Source organism: Gymnoscopelus microlampas (genome assembly GCF_963454915.1).
Source record: "Gymnoscopelus microlampas genome assembly, chromosome: 18".
Lineage (NCBI taxonomy): Eukaryota > Metazoa > Chordata > Actinopteri > Myctophiformes > Myctophidae > Gymnoscopelus > Gymnoscopelus microlampas.
Genome location: NC_139955.1, coordinates 43124315 through 43140756, shown reverse-complemented (window position 1 = coordinate 43140756; position 16442 = coordinate 43124315). Strand labels below are relative to the sequence as shown.

The following is a 16442-nucleotide window of genomic DNA, read 5'->3' as shown; positions in this document are numbered from 1 at the left end:
AGTCGACTAAAACTAGACCAAAACTAAAACATTTCAGATGACTGAAATATGACTAAAACTAAATGGAATTGTATTCAAAAGACTATGACGAAAACTAAATCAAAATTTGGTGTGAAAATCAACACGGTCTTGAACCGTCCAACCAAACCCATCCAACCGTAGCAGACAATGTGTTGCTGTCTGAGTCTGACCTTTGCCCTTTGCCCGCTAGATAAAGCAGTGTGTTATTTATCAACCTGAGATGGATTGTAAAACAGTGTCCTTGTTGTGCGAGCGGCAGTCAGAACACAACTATAGTACCAGAGGGAATGTCATTGGCTTGGAGGCTGAACAACTAAGGGGTTTCGCTATAGCCGGTTTGCCTTTGGTCCAATAGGTGAGTTGGACAAACTTTCTGCGGGTCATATGTAGGCCTGTCACAATTATCACATCATCACATTTTCATATACTTTCGAACATTGACAAAAATAGTGGAAATAGCCGATCTACAAGCTCACAACGTGTCGCGATGCAATGCGCTGTGACGCGTTTATGATGTAATGAATTGCAAAATATGACCAGAATTTTGTTCAGTTTTCGATACATTTTCGGGTTATTGCCCAGCCCTATTTTGGAGTCAGATTCAATATAGATACTGGTGCATGTATCCAGTCACAGCCAGTGTTGCCATGTCCGCTTATTAGAAGCGACTTTGGGCTTGTTTTTCTGTAAAGTTGCTTGTAAATATTGGCAGTTGCGGGTTGTGGTATTTTGGGCTTGTGTTGTTGCTTATTTAGGCTTGCTTCCTAACGTTGTTTAAAACAGTGGTTCTCAAACATCTTCATGTCAAAGACCCCCAAATTAATATGCATTTGTCCACGGACCCCCCATCTAAAAGTATTTTGTGACCCCTGCACCAGATTTGTGTTAAAAATGTTTCAAAAGATATGCCAAATGTTTAGCTTTTTTCAAGATTATTTTTGAAAATAGCAGATCTACAAGCTCGCGACACGTTGCAAGCTTGTAGATCGTCTATTTTCAAATTGCCTGATGCTCAACAGGGGGTCCGGGACCCCTAGGGGGTCCTCAGAGTTACTACAGGGGGTCCGCCAAATCTTTGTGTGATAGGATTTTTTTTTTACCTTAACCACTTGAACCCTAGCATCCCATTTCTGAGGAGAACTTTAACCAAAAAATAGCCGATCTACAAGCTCACAACGCCTCGCAGCGCGAGGCGTTGTGAGCTTGTAGATCGTTGTGGCAAAGAGGTGTTTGGTTTAGAGGGAAAAAAGAGCAGACCAAGTCAACAAAAATCTGAAACACAATTTTTATACAATATAGAGGGGGTCCCTGCTTCATCTCTCTCTCAGCTAGGGGGTCCTTGGCCTGAAAACGTTGAAGACCCCTGTTCTAACCATATCTGACCACTTAATCCCTATAGACTTAATTGACCGGTGTCCCTCAGAGGTCTATCCTTGGCCACCTATTTTTTTCCCCTCTACACCGAATCTCTTTGTTGTATTCTGTCCTACAAGGCTTACTTACTTATTTATATTATTTGACCATTTGGCCAATGTTTGAACAGTTTGACATGTCATGATGAGCTGGCCAGCTCAGCATGACATGTGTTTACGTGACAGCAGAGCTGTCTTGACCACCTGTTAAGCACACACACACACACACACACACACACACACACACACACACACACACACACACACACACACACCCCTACAATACATGTTTGTATCACTATACTTGTGAGGACATCAACACTTTAGGACAAAAAATGATTGCCTTAAGCCGAAAAACAGCAGATCTACAAGCCCACAACGCGCCGCGCTGCGACGCGTTGTGAGCTTATAGATCAGCTATTTTTTGGTGCATGACACTGGCGCGCAACTAAGTATAAATCATGTTTAACTCTAATTCCAATCCCTAAACCTAACCTCTAAATGTCTAATCCTGACCTGAATGTTTTTCTAATGGTAAACGTATCTCTAAAACATGTTTTTTTAACTATAAAACAACCATTTGTCTTGTGAGGACCAGGAAAACGGTCCTCACAATATATATTTATTCAAATTCTACTATACTTGGGTCTCGCAAGTATAGTAATACAAACACACGCACACGCACGCACACGCACACACACACACACACACGCACACACACACACACACACACGCACACGCACACGCACACGCACACGCACGCACACACGCACACACACAAACAAAGGCATGGGAACTGTACACCTGGCACCTGCAGGCTAACCTTATACCCATGCAGAGGAGAAAATGTGTTAAATGTATTATAGTTAAGACCGTCTAATTACATAGTTATGTGATCTTTCGAAGCCAAACAATGGAGGCTGTATAGTGTTACTCACTGGCAGCACAATGTTCCACAGAGCTTCCTTCCCGTACGGTTGACATTTCTTTTGCCAGATGGGTCTAAGCCATAGAGTTAAAAAATAATGGAGAGGGCAACCGGAAATCCCCCCCCCCCGATCCACTTGTATGGAGTTGCTCACCCAGCGCATACTACCCTTTCACCTATTTGGGGCGTATGTGACGCGTTTTGCATCACCTGGGCCCGCAACCCCGTTGCGCAAGCTTGTGCGCAACAGTGTTGATTTTGACAGCACGTTTAGATTTTGTTTTAGTCATAGTCTTTTGAATAAAATTCCATTTAGTTTTTAGTCATCTAAAATGTTTTAGTTTTTTTTATCGACTAAATATCATAAGATTATAGTCGACAAAATCTACAGTTTATTCAGTCGACTAAAATGTATTGTGGCGGTGCCTTGATGGCGTCGTAATGGCTGAGTTTACACTTGGTTGTATGCTGAAAATAACCGATCTACAAGCTCACGTGCGCAGAGCGACGCGTTGTGAGCTTGTAGATCTGCTATTTTCAGAAAACTTGAAGCATTGAATGGCAGAAAGAGCCGATCTACAATCGCAGTAGCCTACTCACAACCCATGTTTGGGCTGTCGTAGAGCAGAACTAAGAAGGCGGTTGAGAGATCGCAGGTGTATTTATACTGTGGTGATTGCAACAAGGATTGGCTGAGGTGAGTGGAGGCAGGTGTAGTGGATAGGGGTGATTATGAAAGGGGAGTGGCTAATGATTGAAGGTAGGTGTGGTAGACAGGGAAGCGATAGTAATGCGCAGTAATGCAATGAATGACAACTCTCTCTCTCTCTCTCTCTCTCTCTCTCTCTCTCTCTCTCTCTCTCTCTCTCTCTCTCTCGTTCTGTCTCTCTCTATGTCTCTTTCTCTCTCTTTCTCTCTCCAGATCCTCCCCTGGCTAGCTTAATCTTGCCCTCCCTCCACGCCACCTTACAACAGAGTCACCTCGGGCACACACACACACACACACACACACACAGCGGTAGTAAATATAGGTGGAGTCATGCTGAGTCAGGAGGTGTTAGGGAGGCTGCGGTTGCCACATCTGGACGATGTGACCCAGTACGTCAGAAGCCTGTCCACGCCCACGCTGGTCAGCGTGGGCGCCGTGGCGGCCATGACCACCTACTACCTGGCAACGCGGCCCAAGCCCCTCCCACCGCCCTGTGACCTCACCATGCAGTCTGTCCAGGTTCAGGTGAGTTTAACGCATCAGTGTCATTTTAGATTTTTAGCTCTAGCCTATAACCATTATTTTATGCTTTGGCTATTCAAGAGTAGCAGATCTACAAGCTCATAGCACGGCACCGAGTGCCGCGCTATGAGCTTGTAGATCTGCTCTCTATATATATATATATATAGATCTACAAGCTATGAGCTATGAGCTTGTAGATCTGCTATTTTTGCTATATCTGCTATTTTTGAATAGCCTAAAAGTATAAAAAATAATGGTTAAAGTGGTTACACAGGTGCGTTCCCGGTCTTTATGGGTTAACGCAGCGGTTTCCCAAACGTGTTTTTTCCGCTCGAGACCCAAAAGACAAATTAGACGTTTGCCCCAAACTTGTGAAAATAGCAGATCTATAAGCTCACAATGCGCCGCTTCGCACCGCGTTGCACCGCGTTGCAAGCTTGTAGATCTGCTATTTTCACTACTTCTTAAACTTAATCTATAAGTGCGTGTGTGCGTATGCGGGGCTCGCGTGCGTCACACGCACATTCTCTGGTGTCTGCCGGCCGGTTCTGCCCTCCTTTGCCTTGGTAGCAAATAGCTCCTTCTGAACTGTTTTTTGCTCTTTTCCTGCACCATTTTTTCACCGTTGTCCCTCGCATGCCGTTGACTTTAAATGGAACCAATGGAACCAAAGCGGAACCAATGCGGAGCTGTAATGTTTCTTTTCACCGGCAGGGGGCAGACTTTGCGCGGCGGTCGGCGCTGATGAGCGGAGACGACGATCACATGACGCATTTCTACGACGACGCCACCACCATGTACGAGTTCTTCCTCCGAGGAGTGCGAGTCTCCGGTGAGTCATATAACGTGGGTACTATGGCCCACCCATATGACGGCCCACCCATCTATTCAATTCAATTCAATTTTATTAAAGTGTCAAATCACAACAAGTTGTCTCAAGACACTTTACATGTAGAGAAGAGACCCGACAGTCCCACCCTGAGCAAGCAATTTTGCGTCAGTGGCAACGAAAAACTCCCTCTTAACTGGAAGAAACGTCAGGCAGACCCTAGGCTCTAGGGTGGAGGCCTTCTGCCTCGACCGTGTCGGGGGGGAAAGAAGAGAGAGAGAGAGGGAGAGACGGAGGAGAGACAGAGAGAGATACAGTGACTATAGAGGATATGCGCATGCTTAAAGTGAATGGCACATCGAGTGGCAAATCGAGTGGCAAAGAAACATGCAAAATGAGTTTAACATTGTTTAATGTTGTTTAATGCAATCAGATATGACTTTTCTGTTTGGATGCATGGGCTGTCAAGGCCAGAAAGTATTTTTTTTGACACTCAGTAGGCATTCCTGCATAACTTCCGGGTTTGATGATGATGTCACACGCATATCCTCTATAGGAGAGGATGACTATAGGGTGACTGAGTCTATACACTTCGGCTATAGGCTTTATCATAGAGAAAGGTTTTTAATCTAGTCTTAAATATACAGAGTGTGTCTGCTTCACGGACTGAGACTGGGAGAAGGTTCCACAGCTGAGGTGCCTGAAACTTAAATACTCTGCCTCCTGTTCGCTATGAGCTTGTATATCTGCTATTTTTGAATAGCCAAAGAAATCTGAAATGACAGAGATGCGTTCCCGGATGGATTGAATGTTTTAAGGTGTTATTATCATTAAAATAACGTCCTATCCACTGTTTTCTTAGTGATCATTCTACCGATTACTTTTCGATTAATCGAATAATCAATAACCGTTTTCCTTTTAATCTTTCATACATCAACAAAAACCGACAATTTGAATTCAAGTCTTAGATTCAATACCGTCTCCAGAACTTTGAGTTTGACCTCAGTTCTGGAAGTTCTGAGTGACGTTTATGCCGTTTGCAATAAACTTTGTCTATTCTTTCTTTCTTTCTTTCTTTCTTTCTTTCTTTCTTTCTTTCTTTCTTTCTTCAGATAATGGTCCGTGTCTGGGCTCTAGGAAACCAAAGCAGCCATACAAGTGGATGACGTACAGAGAGGTACAGTTTAATACCACTGTCCCTCATCACAGCAGTTATTAATATTGGAAACGGTAACATTACATTCACAGACACAATGTTTTAATTTAATCCTGCTTAGCCTAGGCCGTGTATACGATGTTGCAGGCCGTTGTGTATTTACAGGGATGTGTGTGTTTGTGTGTGTGTGTGTGTGTGTGTGTGTGTGTGTGTGTGTGTGTGTGTGTGTGTGTGTGTGTGTGTGTGTGTGTGTGTGTGTGTGTGTGTGTGTGTGTGTGTTACTATACGTGTGAGGAGCGTTGTGTGGTGAGCTTCCTTTGTGCTTATGTTCGCTTTTAGAACCAATGGTTACTGGACATTCAACACGTTCACAAACACACATTAGATATACCAGTCCACCTAAGAGCAGTGAACAAGGAAAGACTGCTTTCATGTATTATGCTCCACACAAATGGAACAAACTTCAGGACTCTCTGAAACTGGTGCTATTGGTTTCAATAGTGTGTGTGTGTGTGTGTGTGTGTGTGTGTGTGTGTGTGTGTGTGTGCGTGCGCGTGTGCGTGTGCGTGCGTTAGGTAAAGGAGAGAGCAGAGAGACTGGGATCGGCCTTCGTCCACAGAGGACACTCCAAAACCACAGACGCTCACATTGGCATCTTCTCTCAGAACAGACCCGAGGTACACACACACCTTTTTAGGTTTTTGCATAAATCAGAGCCCTACTTCGGCGCACAAGAGCGTCGCGCAGAAGTAGCAGATCTGCGAGCTATATGTGTTTCTGCCCCGACTGCAACGATATTGTCAGGAACCGAGGACCCAAGTGCAGTAACTAGAACACAGTCGATGAGTCACATTAACTTGACTATGAACGATGCAGATTAACAACAATACAAAATACACACACACACACCCAGAGAACACTCTCAACACAACTTACACAAACACTCTAGTATCTTAAACGATAAGTGTGTGTGTGTGTGTGTGTGTGTGTGTGTGTGTGTGTGTGTGTGTGTGTGTGTGTGTGTGCGTGTGCGTGCGTGCAGTGGACCATCACTGAGCTGGCGTGTTACAGCTATTCTCTGGTGTCGGTGCCTCTCTATGACACATTGGGGACAGAGGCCATCGCCTACATCATTGACAAAGGTAAACGGCAACAACACACACACACACACGCACACACGCACACACGCACGCACGCACGCACACACACCCACCCACCCACACACACACACACACACACACACACACACACACACACACACACACACACACACACACACACACACACATGTGTTTACACCCAGACACGTTTCTTTCTATAATAGGTAAGGTTAGGCGACCGCCTGGTGCCTCAACAGTCAGGGGGCCCTCATGAGATTTACCCACATATAATCTTTGAACACACCCACCAGCAGTCAGTGAGACAGTGAGGGAGTGGCTTATTTCCTAGAATGTGACGTGACTTTCTGGGCCGCTCGGCTTGCAATTGGCCGGTGGCCGGCGGCCTATGGAATAGACAACGTTTTCAGGCCAGGGACCCCCAAGCTGATGGGGAGATGGAGCAGGGACGCCCTAGGGGGGGTTGCCACATATATTGTATATTTATGTATACAATTGTGTTTTATATCATTGGTTCTCAAAGTGGGGTCCGGGGACCCCCAGGGGTACTTGAGGGGGTTCCAGGGGGTCCCCAGCTAAATGATGGATAGGAACCAAATGGACCCTTATGTGTCTGTAACTCTGAGAGTGTCCAAATGTAACCAAATGGACCCGTTACCATTTGGTTCCATTTGGACAGAGTTAAATTAACATTGATTTTACTATATGAATTGGGGTCCCAGAGATATAACTGCTAGAGAGCCGTAAAAATCTTCTCTTATGGGGGTCCCTGGCTTATCTTTTCAAATGGGGGTCCGCGGGCTAATAAGTGTCAATTTGGGGGTCCTTGACATGAAAAAGTTTGCGAACCACTGTTTTATATGTATAAACATGAAGAAATTGTAGTTACGAAAATGTCATTGTGTGTGTGTGTGTGTGTGTGTGTGTGTGTGCGTGCGTGCGTACGTGCGTGTGTGTAGCCTGCCTGTCCACCATAGTGTGTGACGTAGCAGAGAAGGTCAGCATGGTGCTGGAGTGTGTGAAGGACACGGAGCATCCGGTGCGGACCATCGTCGTCATGGAGGGATGCAGCGCCAAGCTGGCCAGCAGGGGGCAGCAGGACGGCATCCAAATACTCAGCCTGGAGGAGATGGAGGTTAGCGAGGAAGTTTGATCTGTGCAAATCGCTTATTTCTGTCTGTCCTTATATATGTCTGATCTGCCACTATCTAACCAGGCGTTCCACCACGGAGGAAAGCGTGGTATTCATTTATCTCTCTGGCCCATAGCCTGATGGAGATCTCCTTAAGGCATTGGTTCTCAAAGTGGGGTCCGGGGACCCCCAGGGGTACTTGGGGGGGTTCCAGGGGGTCCCCAGCTAAATGATGGACAGGAACCAAATGGACCCTTATGGGTCTGTAACTCTGAGAGTGTACAAATGGAACCAAATGGACCCGTTCGGGTCCATTTGGTTCCATTTGTACACTCTCAGAGTTAAATTAACATTGGTTCTACAATGTGAATTGGGGTCCCAGAGGTATAAATGCCATTAAATGTGGGTCCGTAGCCCTAATGCATGTCAAACTGGGGGTCCTTCAATTAAAATGGTTGAGAATTGACTGCTAGAACTGTAAAAATCATCTCTTATGGGGGGTTCGTGGCATATCTTTTCAAATGGGGGTCCGCGGGCTAATAAGTGTCAATTTGGGGGTCCTTGACATGAAAAAGTTTGAGAACCACTGCCTTAAGGCTATGGGACTTTCGAGTCTTTGCGCTCGCACCACAGGCTGCACAGCCTCTTGTGTAAAATGTAAAATACACTTTCGCTACTGACCAAAACAAAGACGGTTTTATGGAATTGAAAGCCAACTCTACTAAGTGGAAACACTCTGAACCCCCCACCTCACGTCTAAAATACACTTTTTGGCCAAAATGTTAAATATTTACAGTTTATCACAATTGTTAACACACGTTTCTCAAAACAATAACGGCTTTCTCAAAACTGCACACACAAAACTGCAAACCTCACACAGAAAATGCTAAACCCTACTCTCCCTTTGCAAGATGACTCTTTGCCATCAAATCTTTTAACTGTTCACAAAATGGAACTCGTGTTTTCATTTGGTACACACAGCCATATTTTCAAATGACACACACATACCATGCATTGAGTACACACAACTAAGCATGTGCTGCACTCTACCAAGCATTTACAGCACACTGCAGGGCAAAATTGAAAACACAATCATATAAATGGAACACACCATAAATGACAATGACTCTGGAGAATGAACCATTTCTCCTTTTGTAAAATGACTCAGTGTAGGCCTACTTTTTTCATAGTCAAACATAAAACAAAACACAAATATGCAGCCAAAAAAGTTTTATTTCTCTACATGATTTAGGCATCATGCCTCCGGTTCATGTCTGGCCAGAGGGCCATCCACATCATAGGCAATGTTCTCCCTGTCCAAGCAGCATTGGAAGAAACGCCTCGAGTGGCGCATGAAGCCCTGACAGACCTCAACAGTGACTAGGGCCGCAATCGATTTTCACGATTTTTGTATAATGACATTTTTCGATTTTGAATTGGAAAAAAACATATTTTACTAATCGAGAATCGTTTGTTTTGAAAAAATCGGAAAAGAATCGGAATCGTGACCCCAACAATCGGAATCGAATCGAATCGTGAGATAGCAGAAGATTCACACCCTAACAGTGACGTTGCCACAAGCCTCCTCCATGGCCTGGAGAAGTGGGACCCGGCTCTGAATGTTTAGAGATTTGACTATTTGTGTGTTGTAGGTTGATGCTTTGAGATTTTACGTGAGAAGTGTGTGCAACAACTGAACATATGTGTAGTGTTTGGACAACAAGGTGTGTTGTAGATTGATGCTTTGAGATTTTACGTGAGAAGTGTGTGCAACAACTGAACATTGTGTGTAGTGTTTGGACAACAAGGTGATAATGTAATTGACATCAGAGTGTAAGGAAGGAAAGTCAGAGTCTAATGCAGATAAGGGACTGTGAAGTAGTGCCAAATTGGGTGGAGCGATTAGTACATGAAGTTAAGGTTGTGAAAATTGTGCCGAATTTTCGCTTTTTGTGTGTTAACAATTGTGAAAAACTGTAACCGGAAGGAAAACTTTTTTTAGTTACTCCGCTGCGTCCTCTACAGATCCGGTCAATGGAACTTTTCTATTGACAAGATCTACAAGCTCACAGCACGTGTACTGTAGATCAGCTATTTTAATGTTTTTTGAAAGGTTTTGCCATTTTTCAATTGCCGATTATGTCTTTATAATTGATCAAATCGATTCGTTCAGTTAACCTAATGTTAACCACGTGAAAGCTAGCGGCCCTATTCCGTGGGCGAACATTCGGCGAAAATACGCCGTGAGCTTGTAGATTTAGCTCACTTGTAGCTACAGTAGTTTTGGCAAAGAGATTTTGTGTAGAGGGAAAGTTCTGCACATCTTTCTCTCTCTCTTTTTAATTGTTATACTTTCTTTCTTTCTTTCTTTCTTTCTTTCTTTCTTTCTTTCTTTCTTTCTTTCTTTCTTTCTTTCTTTCTTTCTTTCTTTCTTTCTTTCTTTCTTTCTTTCTTTCTCTGTTCATTCACACATTGTTCTGTCTTCCCTCTTAGGCGCTCGGTAAGGCCAACCAACATGCTCCCTTGGTGAGTAGCCATGACAACTTCAGGATATCGCTGGTCCAATTGCATGAAAGAATAGTCTGTTCAATAGTCTGTGTTTGACCCTTGACCTTTGTCACCTGACCCCTCTCCACCAGCCCCCCCGACCTGAGGACATGGCTGTCATCTGCTTCACTAGTGGGACAACAGGTAACTCTAGGGTTGCCAACATCCAGAACTGGAGAAACGGGACACATGCACGCGCGCGCGATTTTTTTCGGGTTTCCCGCGGATAAAGTTACTTTTTTTTGTTACTTTATTTCGGTTTTAGGGTTAGGGTTAGGGTTGGGAACAGGCTGACATGCCACACAAACAATGATGCCGTTCCCACCGGAGAAAATCTCACACACACACACACACAAGCACTCGTGCGAGCACTGTGCCTGCCCTGTCAACTGAGCGGTCCTAGCGCCCATCTCATAAAGCACACAAACACGCAGCCAGACACTGCAGTGTGCGCAAACAGAAATATATTTTTTATTTTTCCCTTTACACCGGAGTCCGGGACAAACAAAGTCCCGTACGGGACACGCCCCTTTTGGCTCAAATACGGGGCGTCCCGGCTAATACGGGACTGTTGGCAACCCTAGGTAACTCACAGTTAATCCATACAATCAACACAATCCATTCGAGAAAATAAACCATAATCGATAATTTAATACAATAATCCATTAAAGGTAGGGTAAGGGATTTACTTTGGTTAAAATAAGTGTTAAATAGCTCTATATTCTGATAGTACTCATTGCTATAGAGTGTTTGTTCAGTAAAAGGAGTCTCCCATGTCTCTCCAGCTCTTTATTAAACAGGAAATGCATTTTCAGTGCTCTCTCCTGATTGGCTTAAAATGTGTCACCTACTGTACCTGAAAATGTACTATATTCTGTTTACTAAAGAGCCGGAGAGACCAGCTCTTTTAAGAAAAACATATATATATATACAGTACCAAAAAATATCACTTACCTTACCTTTAATAATCGATCCTGATTTTGGGCATGTCATTATAAAATAAATGAAATAATAAAACAATTCAAAACAATTGAAGCTGAGTATTATAGTGTAAAGCATTGCTCCTAAAACAATTTAATTTCAAAGACACATAACTCTCAGAGCTACAGACATGTAAGGGTCCATTTGAAACCCCCCCAAGGACCCCTGGGGGTCCGTGGACCACACGCTGAGACCCACTGGTATAAAGTATAAAACAACACTTGAGAAGTTAATCGATTCATTCACGTATTAAAAAGAAATGTAAATACTAATCGAAAAAGTAATTGTAAATAAACGATAGATGCAGCCCTACATGCACACGCACAAAACAACATTTCTGTCCCTGCATCAGTATTTGCATTGATATATTAAGTATAGTTTGTTAAGTAGAAAATGAAAACAATATATACTGTGTTTGTGTCAGGTAACCCAAAAGGAGCCATGCTGACCCATATGAACATCGTATCCAACGCCTCAGCGGTCATCCGTCTCACTCAGGTATAAGCCCTATATCTGTACATAGTCTACTGTCCATATGGAGCTCCATACAAGGGTTGGACGGAGGAGAGATCTCCTTGATCCAAACTAGACTTCAGTGGCTGCAACATTATTTAACATCATGTCAGCACTGCTTACTAACACCTCTCCTCTTCTCTTCTCTTCTCTTCTCTTCTCTTCTCTTCTCTTCTCTTCTCTTCTCTTCTCTTCTCTTCTCTTCTCTTCTCTTCTCTTCTCTTCTCTTCTCTTCTCTTCTCTCCTCTCCTCTCCTCTCCTCTCCTCTCCTCTCCTCTCCTCTCCTCTCCTCTCCTCTCCTCTCCTCTCCTCTCCTCTCCTCTCCTCTCCTCTCCTCTCCTCTCCTCTCCTCTCCTCTCCATGCTACATTTCCAGTCGTACTATCAAACGACAACAGAAGATGTGATGATGTCTTTTCTTCCACTGGCCCACATGTTTGAGCGTGTGGTGGAGGTACACCTTCTAACAGTCACTTACCCTCCCTACTCTGTGTGTGTGTGTGTATGTGTGTGTGTGTGTGTGTGTGTGTGTGTTCCCTGTCCTCGTGTGTGTGTGTGTGTGTGTGTTCCCGCCCTTGTGTGTGTGTGTGTGTGTGTGTGTGTGTGTGTGTGTGTGTTCCCGTCCTTGTGTGTGCGTGTTCCCGTCCTGTAGGCTTGTCGGTGGTCAGCCAGTGACGTGCACATATCCTACCTGCCTCTGGCTCATATGTTTGAGAGAATAGTACAGGTATGTCTGTCGTCTGTATCCGTGTACCTGCTGTGCGTCAAATGCTTTACAACAGTTTGGTTCTCAAAAGTGGGGTCCGGGGACGCACAGGGGGTCCTTGAGGGGGTTCCAGTGGGTCCCAATGCGACACAATTAGTTAAAATAGCATCAAAACCATGTATTTATTTATTTTGTGCTTTTTTTCCCCCCCATTAATGCCAATTGATTCCTCCCCACACATATGCTGTTGTATCCTTCTGACTCACCAGGGTTGCCAGATCTGCATATTATAAGTTCCCCGCAAGATTTTATTTGAAAATAGCCGATCTACAAGATCACAACGCGTCGCGATGCGACACGTTGTGATCTTGTAGATCTGCTATTTTCAAATAGCTGATGTATATGTTAAAGTGCTCATGCGGCCCATTGTCGCTTCTTTTGGGCTGGTTTTCCTAGAACTGGTTGCTTGTTTCTCTCACAGAATCTGGCAACACTGGTGAGGAGCCCCCACCGGGAGGATGTAGACTAGATCCTCCTTCCTACTATTACCGCCCAACAGGTGCCCCGCCCCCCCAGCCCTTTACGTGCAATGGCAAAAATCATCCCCCCCCCCCCACCCGGCTTCCCTCCCATTTGTGTTTGTGTAGATGCTCGACAAAGCCGGACGCATCGCCACTGTGTGTGTGGATTCGAACCCGCAACCTCCTCCCTGTGGTGGTGGGCAAGCACTTAACCACTGCGCCGCCTGAGCGCTCATCTAACCACTTTAATCCTATTTCATACTTAGGCTATTCCAAAACAGCTGATCTACAAGCTTGCAGACGTGCTATTTTCACTGTTCTTTAAGAAGAATATTGGACAAAGACTAAAACGAAGGACATTTTATTCATGATTTTAGTTTGATTTCAGTTAGTTATGGTTTGTTAGTAAAGCCTTGTTTTTATTTCAGTGAACTAAAACTTTTTTTTGGGTCAATTCTAGTTTGAGTTGTTTGGTTTCGAGCTTGCAGATCTGCTACTTTTGATGCTTTTGTGTGACGCTGTAGTATGATCAAGTAGGCCATTAATTTTACGAATAAACACAAAAAGTTTTAGAATTTGGAGATAAGAGGTTTCTGCCCGACAGCAATGATCAAAATTATATGTATTTGGCCGCGGACCCCCATCAAAATATTTTGTTCCAGGGACCCCCCAGAAGCAAAGATTTGAGTTAAAAAATGTTTGCTTTAAAAATATATATATTCAAAGTTTTGCACACATTTTCACGATTTTTCAAAAATAGCAGATCTACAAGCTCGTAGCGCGGCACTCGGTGCCGCGCTATGAGCTTGTAGATCTGCTATTTTTGAATAGCCCAAAGTGTAAAATAATGCTTTTTAGCTCAAATCTAAAAATGACACAGTTCCAGGTCTTAGTCAGGTTAATACTAATACCCCTGCTATTCCCTCCAGGGAGTGATGCTGGTGCACGGAGCCAGGATCGGCTTCTTCCAGGGTGACATCCGTCTGCTCATGGACGACCTGGTCACCCTGAAGCCCACCGTGTTCCCCGTGGTTCCCAGACTCCTCAACAGAATGTTTGACAAGGTATAGGTGTTTTGGGAGAGCATTGTTTCCATGTACAGCTGGTAGATGGGCTATTTTCACTAGTGATATTTGTCGAAGATTTCTGGAAAATCTTTACATTTGGCGCGGGGAGGACGGGGGGGGGTCAACATTTCAACTTTAACAAAGTTGACTGAGCAACTTTCACTTGTAGTGGAGAGTAATGTTTGACCAGGAGTGTCTATACTTTCACTGTTCTGGGGTTGAGTGCTTTGTCTACCATTGCTATTAATGTAATACCATTAATAGCATAGACATATAAAGGTAGACGCCTCCTCTGGCTCTGAAGCGTGTGCATCTCGGACGCACTTCCGCTTCTGGGGGGCAAGCTGGAAACTTCTGTGTGCGTCACAGAAGGGGGCGTTCAGTAGGCCAATCAGAGGCAGGTGGGGGCGGGACAACTAGATTCTGACAAGTCCTGGAAAAGACGCGCTGTGGTTGGCCAGTAGTCAACACGCTGTGATTGGCCAGTGCCCGTTCCCCCCCGGAAATATGGTGGCCACCATACCAAGCACGTCGCTCCAACGAACTGCAGAGGCCAATGAGGTGTCTAGGTTTCTATATCTGTGATTAATAGGCTCTATTCACAGCAGCCGTATTGTGAAGAAATCCACAGGTGTTACCAATGATACTAATGAAGGCTCTGTTCCATTCTGGTCAAACAGAGTCAGGGTGCTGATATTGTGCATGTTGGCTCACTGGAAACACTCTGCTACACCAGTGGGTCTACAGTTGGGGTCCAGGGACCCTCATGGGCTTCCAAATGGCCCCTTACAGGTGTGTAACTCTGAGAGTGTACAAATGGAACCAAATGGACCCCGTAAGGGTCCATTTGGTTCCATTTGTACACTCTCAGAGTTGTGGGGGTCGTGGAAACCACTGTGCTAGACTAAATGGAACAGAGCCTTCATTAGTATCATTGGTAACACCTGTGAAAGAAGTGATAATATGGCTGCTGTGCATAGAGCCTATTGTATGGACAAGGTTTCTGCCTGACTCCAAAGAGCACCTGATTCCAGTTGCATGGATTGCTCCTCTTCCTGAATATTGTTATATTTACAGTATGTGTTGGCTCTGTCCTCCCAGTCCACTTTCATTTGAAATGTGAAATGACCACGGGACATTGTTCCATTCTATACTGCACTCTATAGCTGTACAGCTGTACTCACCTAGGTTGTTTTGTTTATTTTTTTCTCTCTGTGTGTGTGTGTGTGTGTGTGTGTGTGTGTGTGCGTGTGTGTGTGTAGATCTTTGGGCAGGCCAACACCTCGGTGAAGCGCTGGCTACTAGGGTTTGCCTACAGAAGGAAGGAGGCGGAGTTAAAGAGAGGCATCGTGAGAAGAGACAGCATCTGGGATAAACTCATCTTCAGAAAAGTCCAGGTACAGTACTACTGTAATAGCAGATCTAGCAGATCTACAAGCTCGTAGCGCGGCACCGAGCTTGTATATCTGCTATTTTTATAGAGCCAAAGAAATCTTAAAATGACACAGATGCGTTCCCGGTCTTAAAGGGTTAAACAAAAAAAAGTTTTGTTTTAACCCCAAAAATATCACTTACATTAATGTAAATGAGTTAGTCCCTGTTAGTACTGATGAAGTGTAACGCCACCTACAGGCCACTCTTGGGGGTTGTTAGTAATGATGTAGTGTACTGCCACCTACAGGCCACTCTTGGGGGTTGCGTGCGTCTCATGATAACTGGAGCTGCTCCCGTCTCACCCACTGTCCTCACCTTTCTGAGAGCTGCTCTGGGCTGTCAGGTAACACACACACACCCACGCACACATGGAGATTTTACATTTTGAAAGAAAAAAAACGTGTCTTTGTATATTTAAGTTAGGGACGTGCACAGATAGACTCTAGGTGGTGCTAGAGCACCTGCCCTTTGCCCTCTTGACCAGAAGTGCCCTTTTCAGTTTACAGCAGGGGTCTTCAACAGGGGGTCCGGGACCCCTAGGGGGTCCTCAGAGTTACTACAGGGGGTCCGCTAAATCTTTATGTGATATGATTTTTCTTTTTACCATAACCACTCGAAACGTAGCATCCCTTTTCTGAGGAGAACCTTAGCCAAAAATAGCAGATCTACAAGCCCACAACGCCTCGCAGCGCGAGGCGTTGTGGGCTTGTAGATCGGCAAAGAGGTATAGGTGTAGAGGGAAAAAAGAGCAGACCAAGTAAACAAAAAAAAAGTATAATTTACTTGAGCACCTGCCCCTCAAAATGTCTGTGCACGCCACTGTTATTCGTCATATCTACCCTGTGCA

At 44.6% G+C, this 16442-nt stretch overlaps 1 protein-coding gene across 1 annotated transcript in view; it reads left to right on the top strand.

The window, feature by feature from the left end:
* The window catches only part of LOC311033775 (long-chain-fatty-acid--CoA ligase 1-like), a 30068-nt gene that overhangs the window by 8037 nt on the left and 5589 nt on the right, over positions 1-16442 (top strand). The window contains exons 3-15 of the mRNA XM_084041425.1: positions 3284-3595; positions 4307-4424; positions 5534-5598; positions 6153-6254; positions 6620-6719; positions 7655-7830; positions 10321-10353; positions 10467-10518; positions 11780-11853; positions 12520-12594; positions 14024-14158; positions 15424-15558; positions 15843-15938. Coding sequence (XP_083897551.1) covers positions 3401-3595; positions 4307-4424; positions 5534-5598; positions 6153-6254; positions 6620-6719; positions 7655-7830; positions 10321-10353; positions 10467-10518; positions 11780-11853; positions 12520-12594; positions 14024-14158; positions 15424-15558; positions 15843-15938 — 1356 coding nt within the window. The 5' untranslated portion in view covers positions 3284-3400. The remainder of the gene's footprint in view (positions 1-3283; positions 3596-4306; positions 4425-5533; positions 5599-6152; positions 6255-6619; positions 6720-7654; positions 7831-10320; positions 10354-10466; positions 10519-11779; positions 11854-12519; positions 12595-14023; positions 14159-15423; positions 15559-15842; positions 15939-16442) is intronic.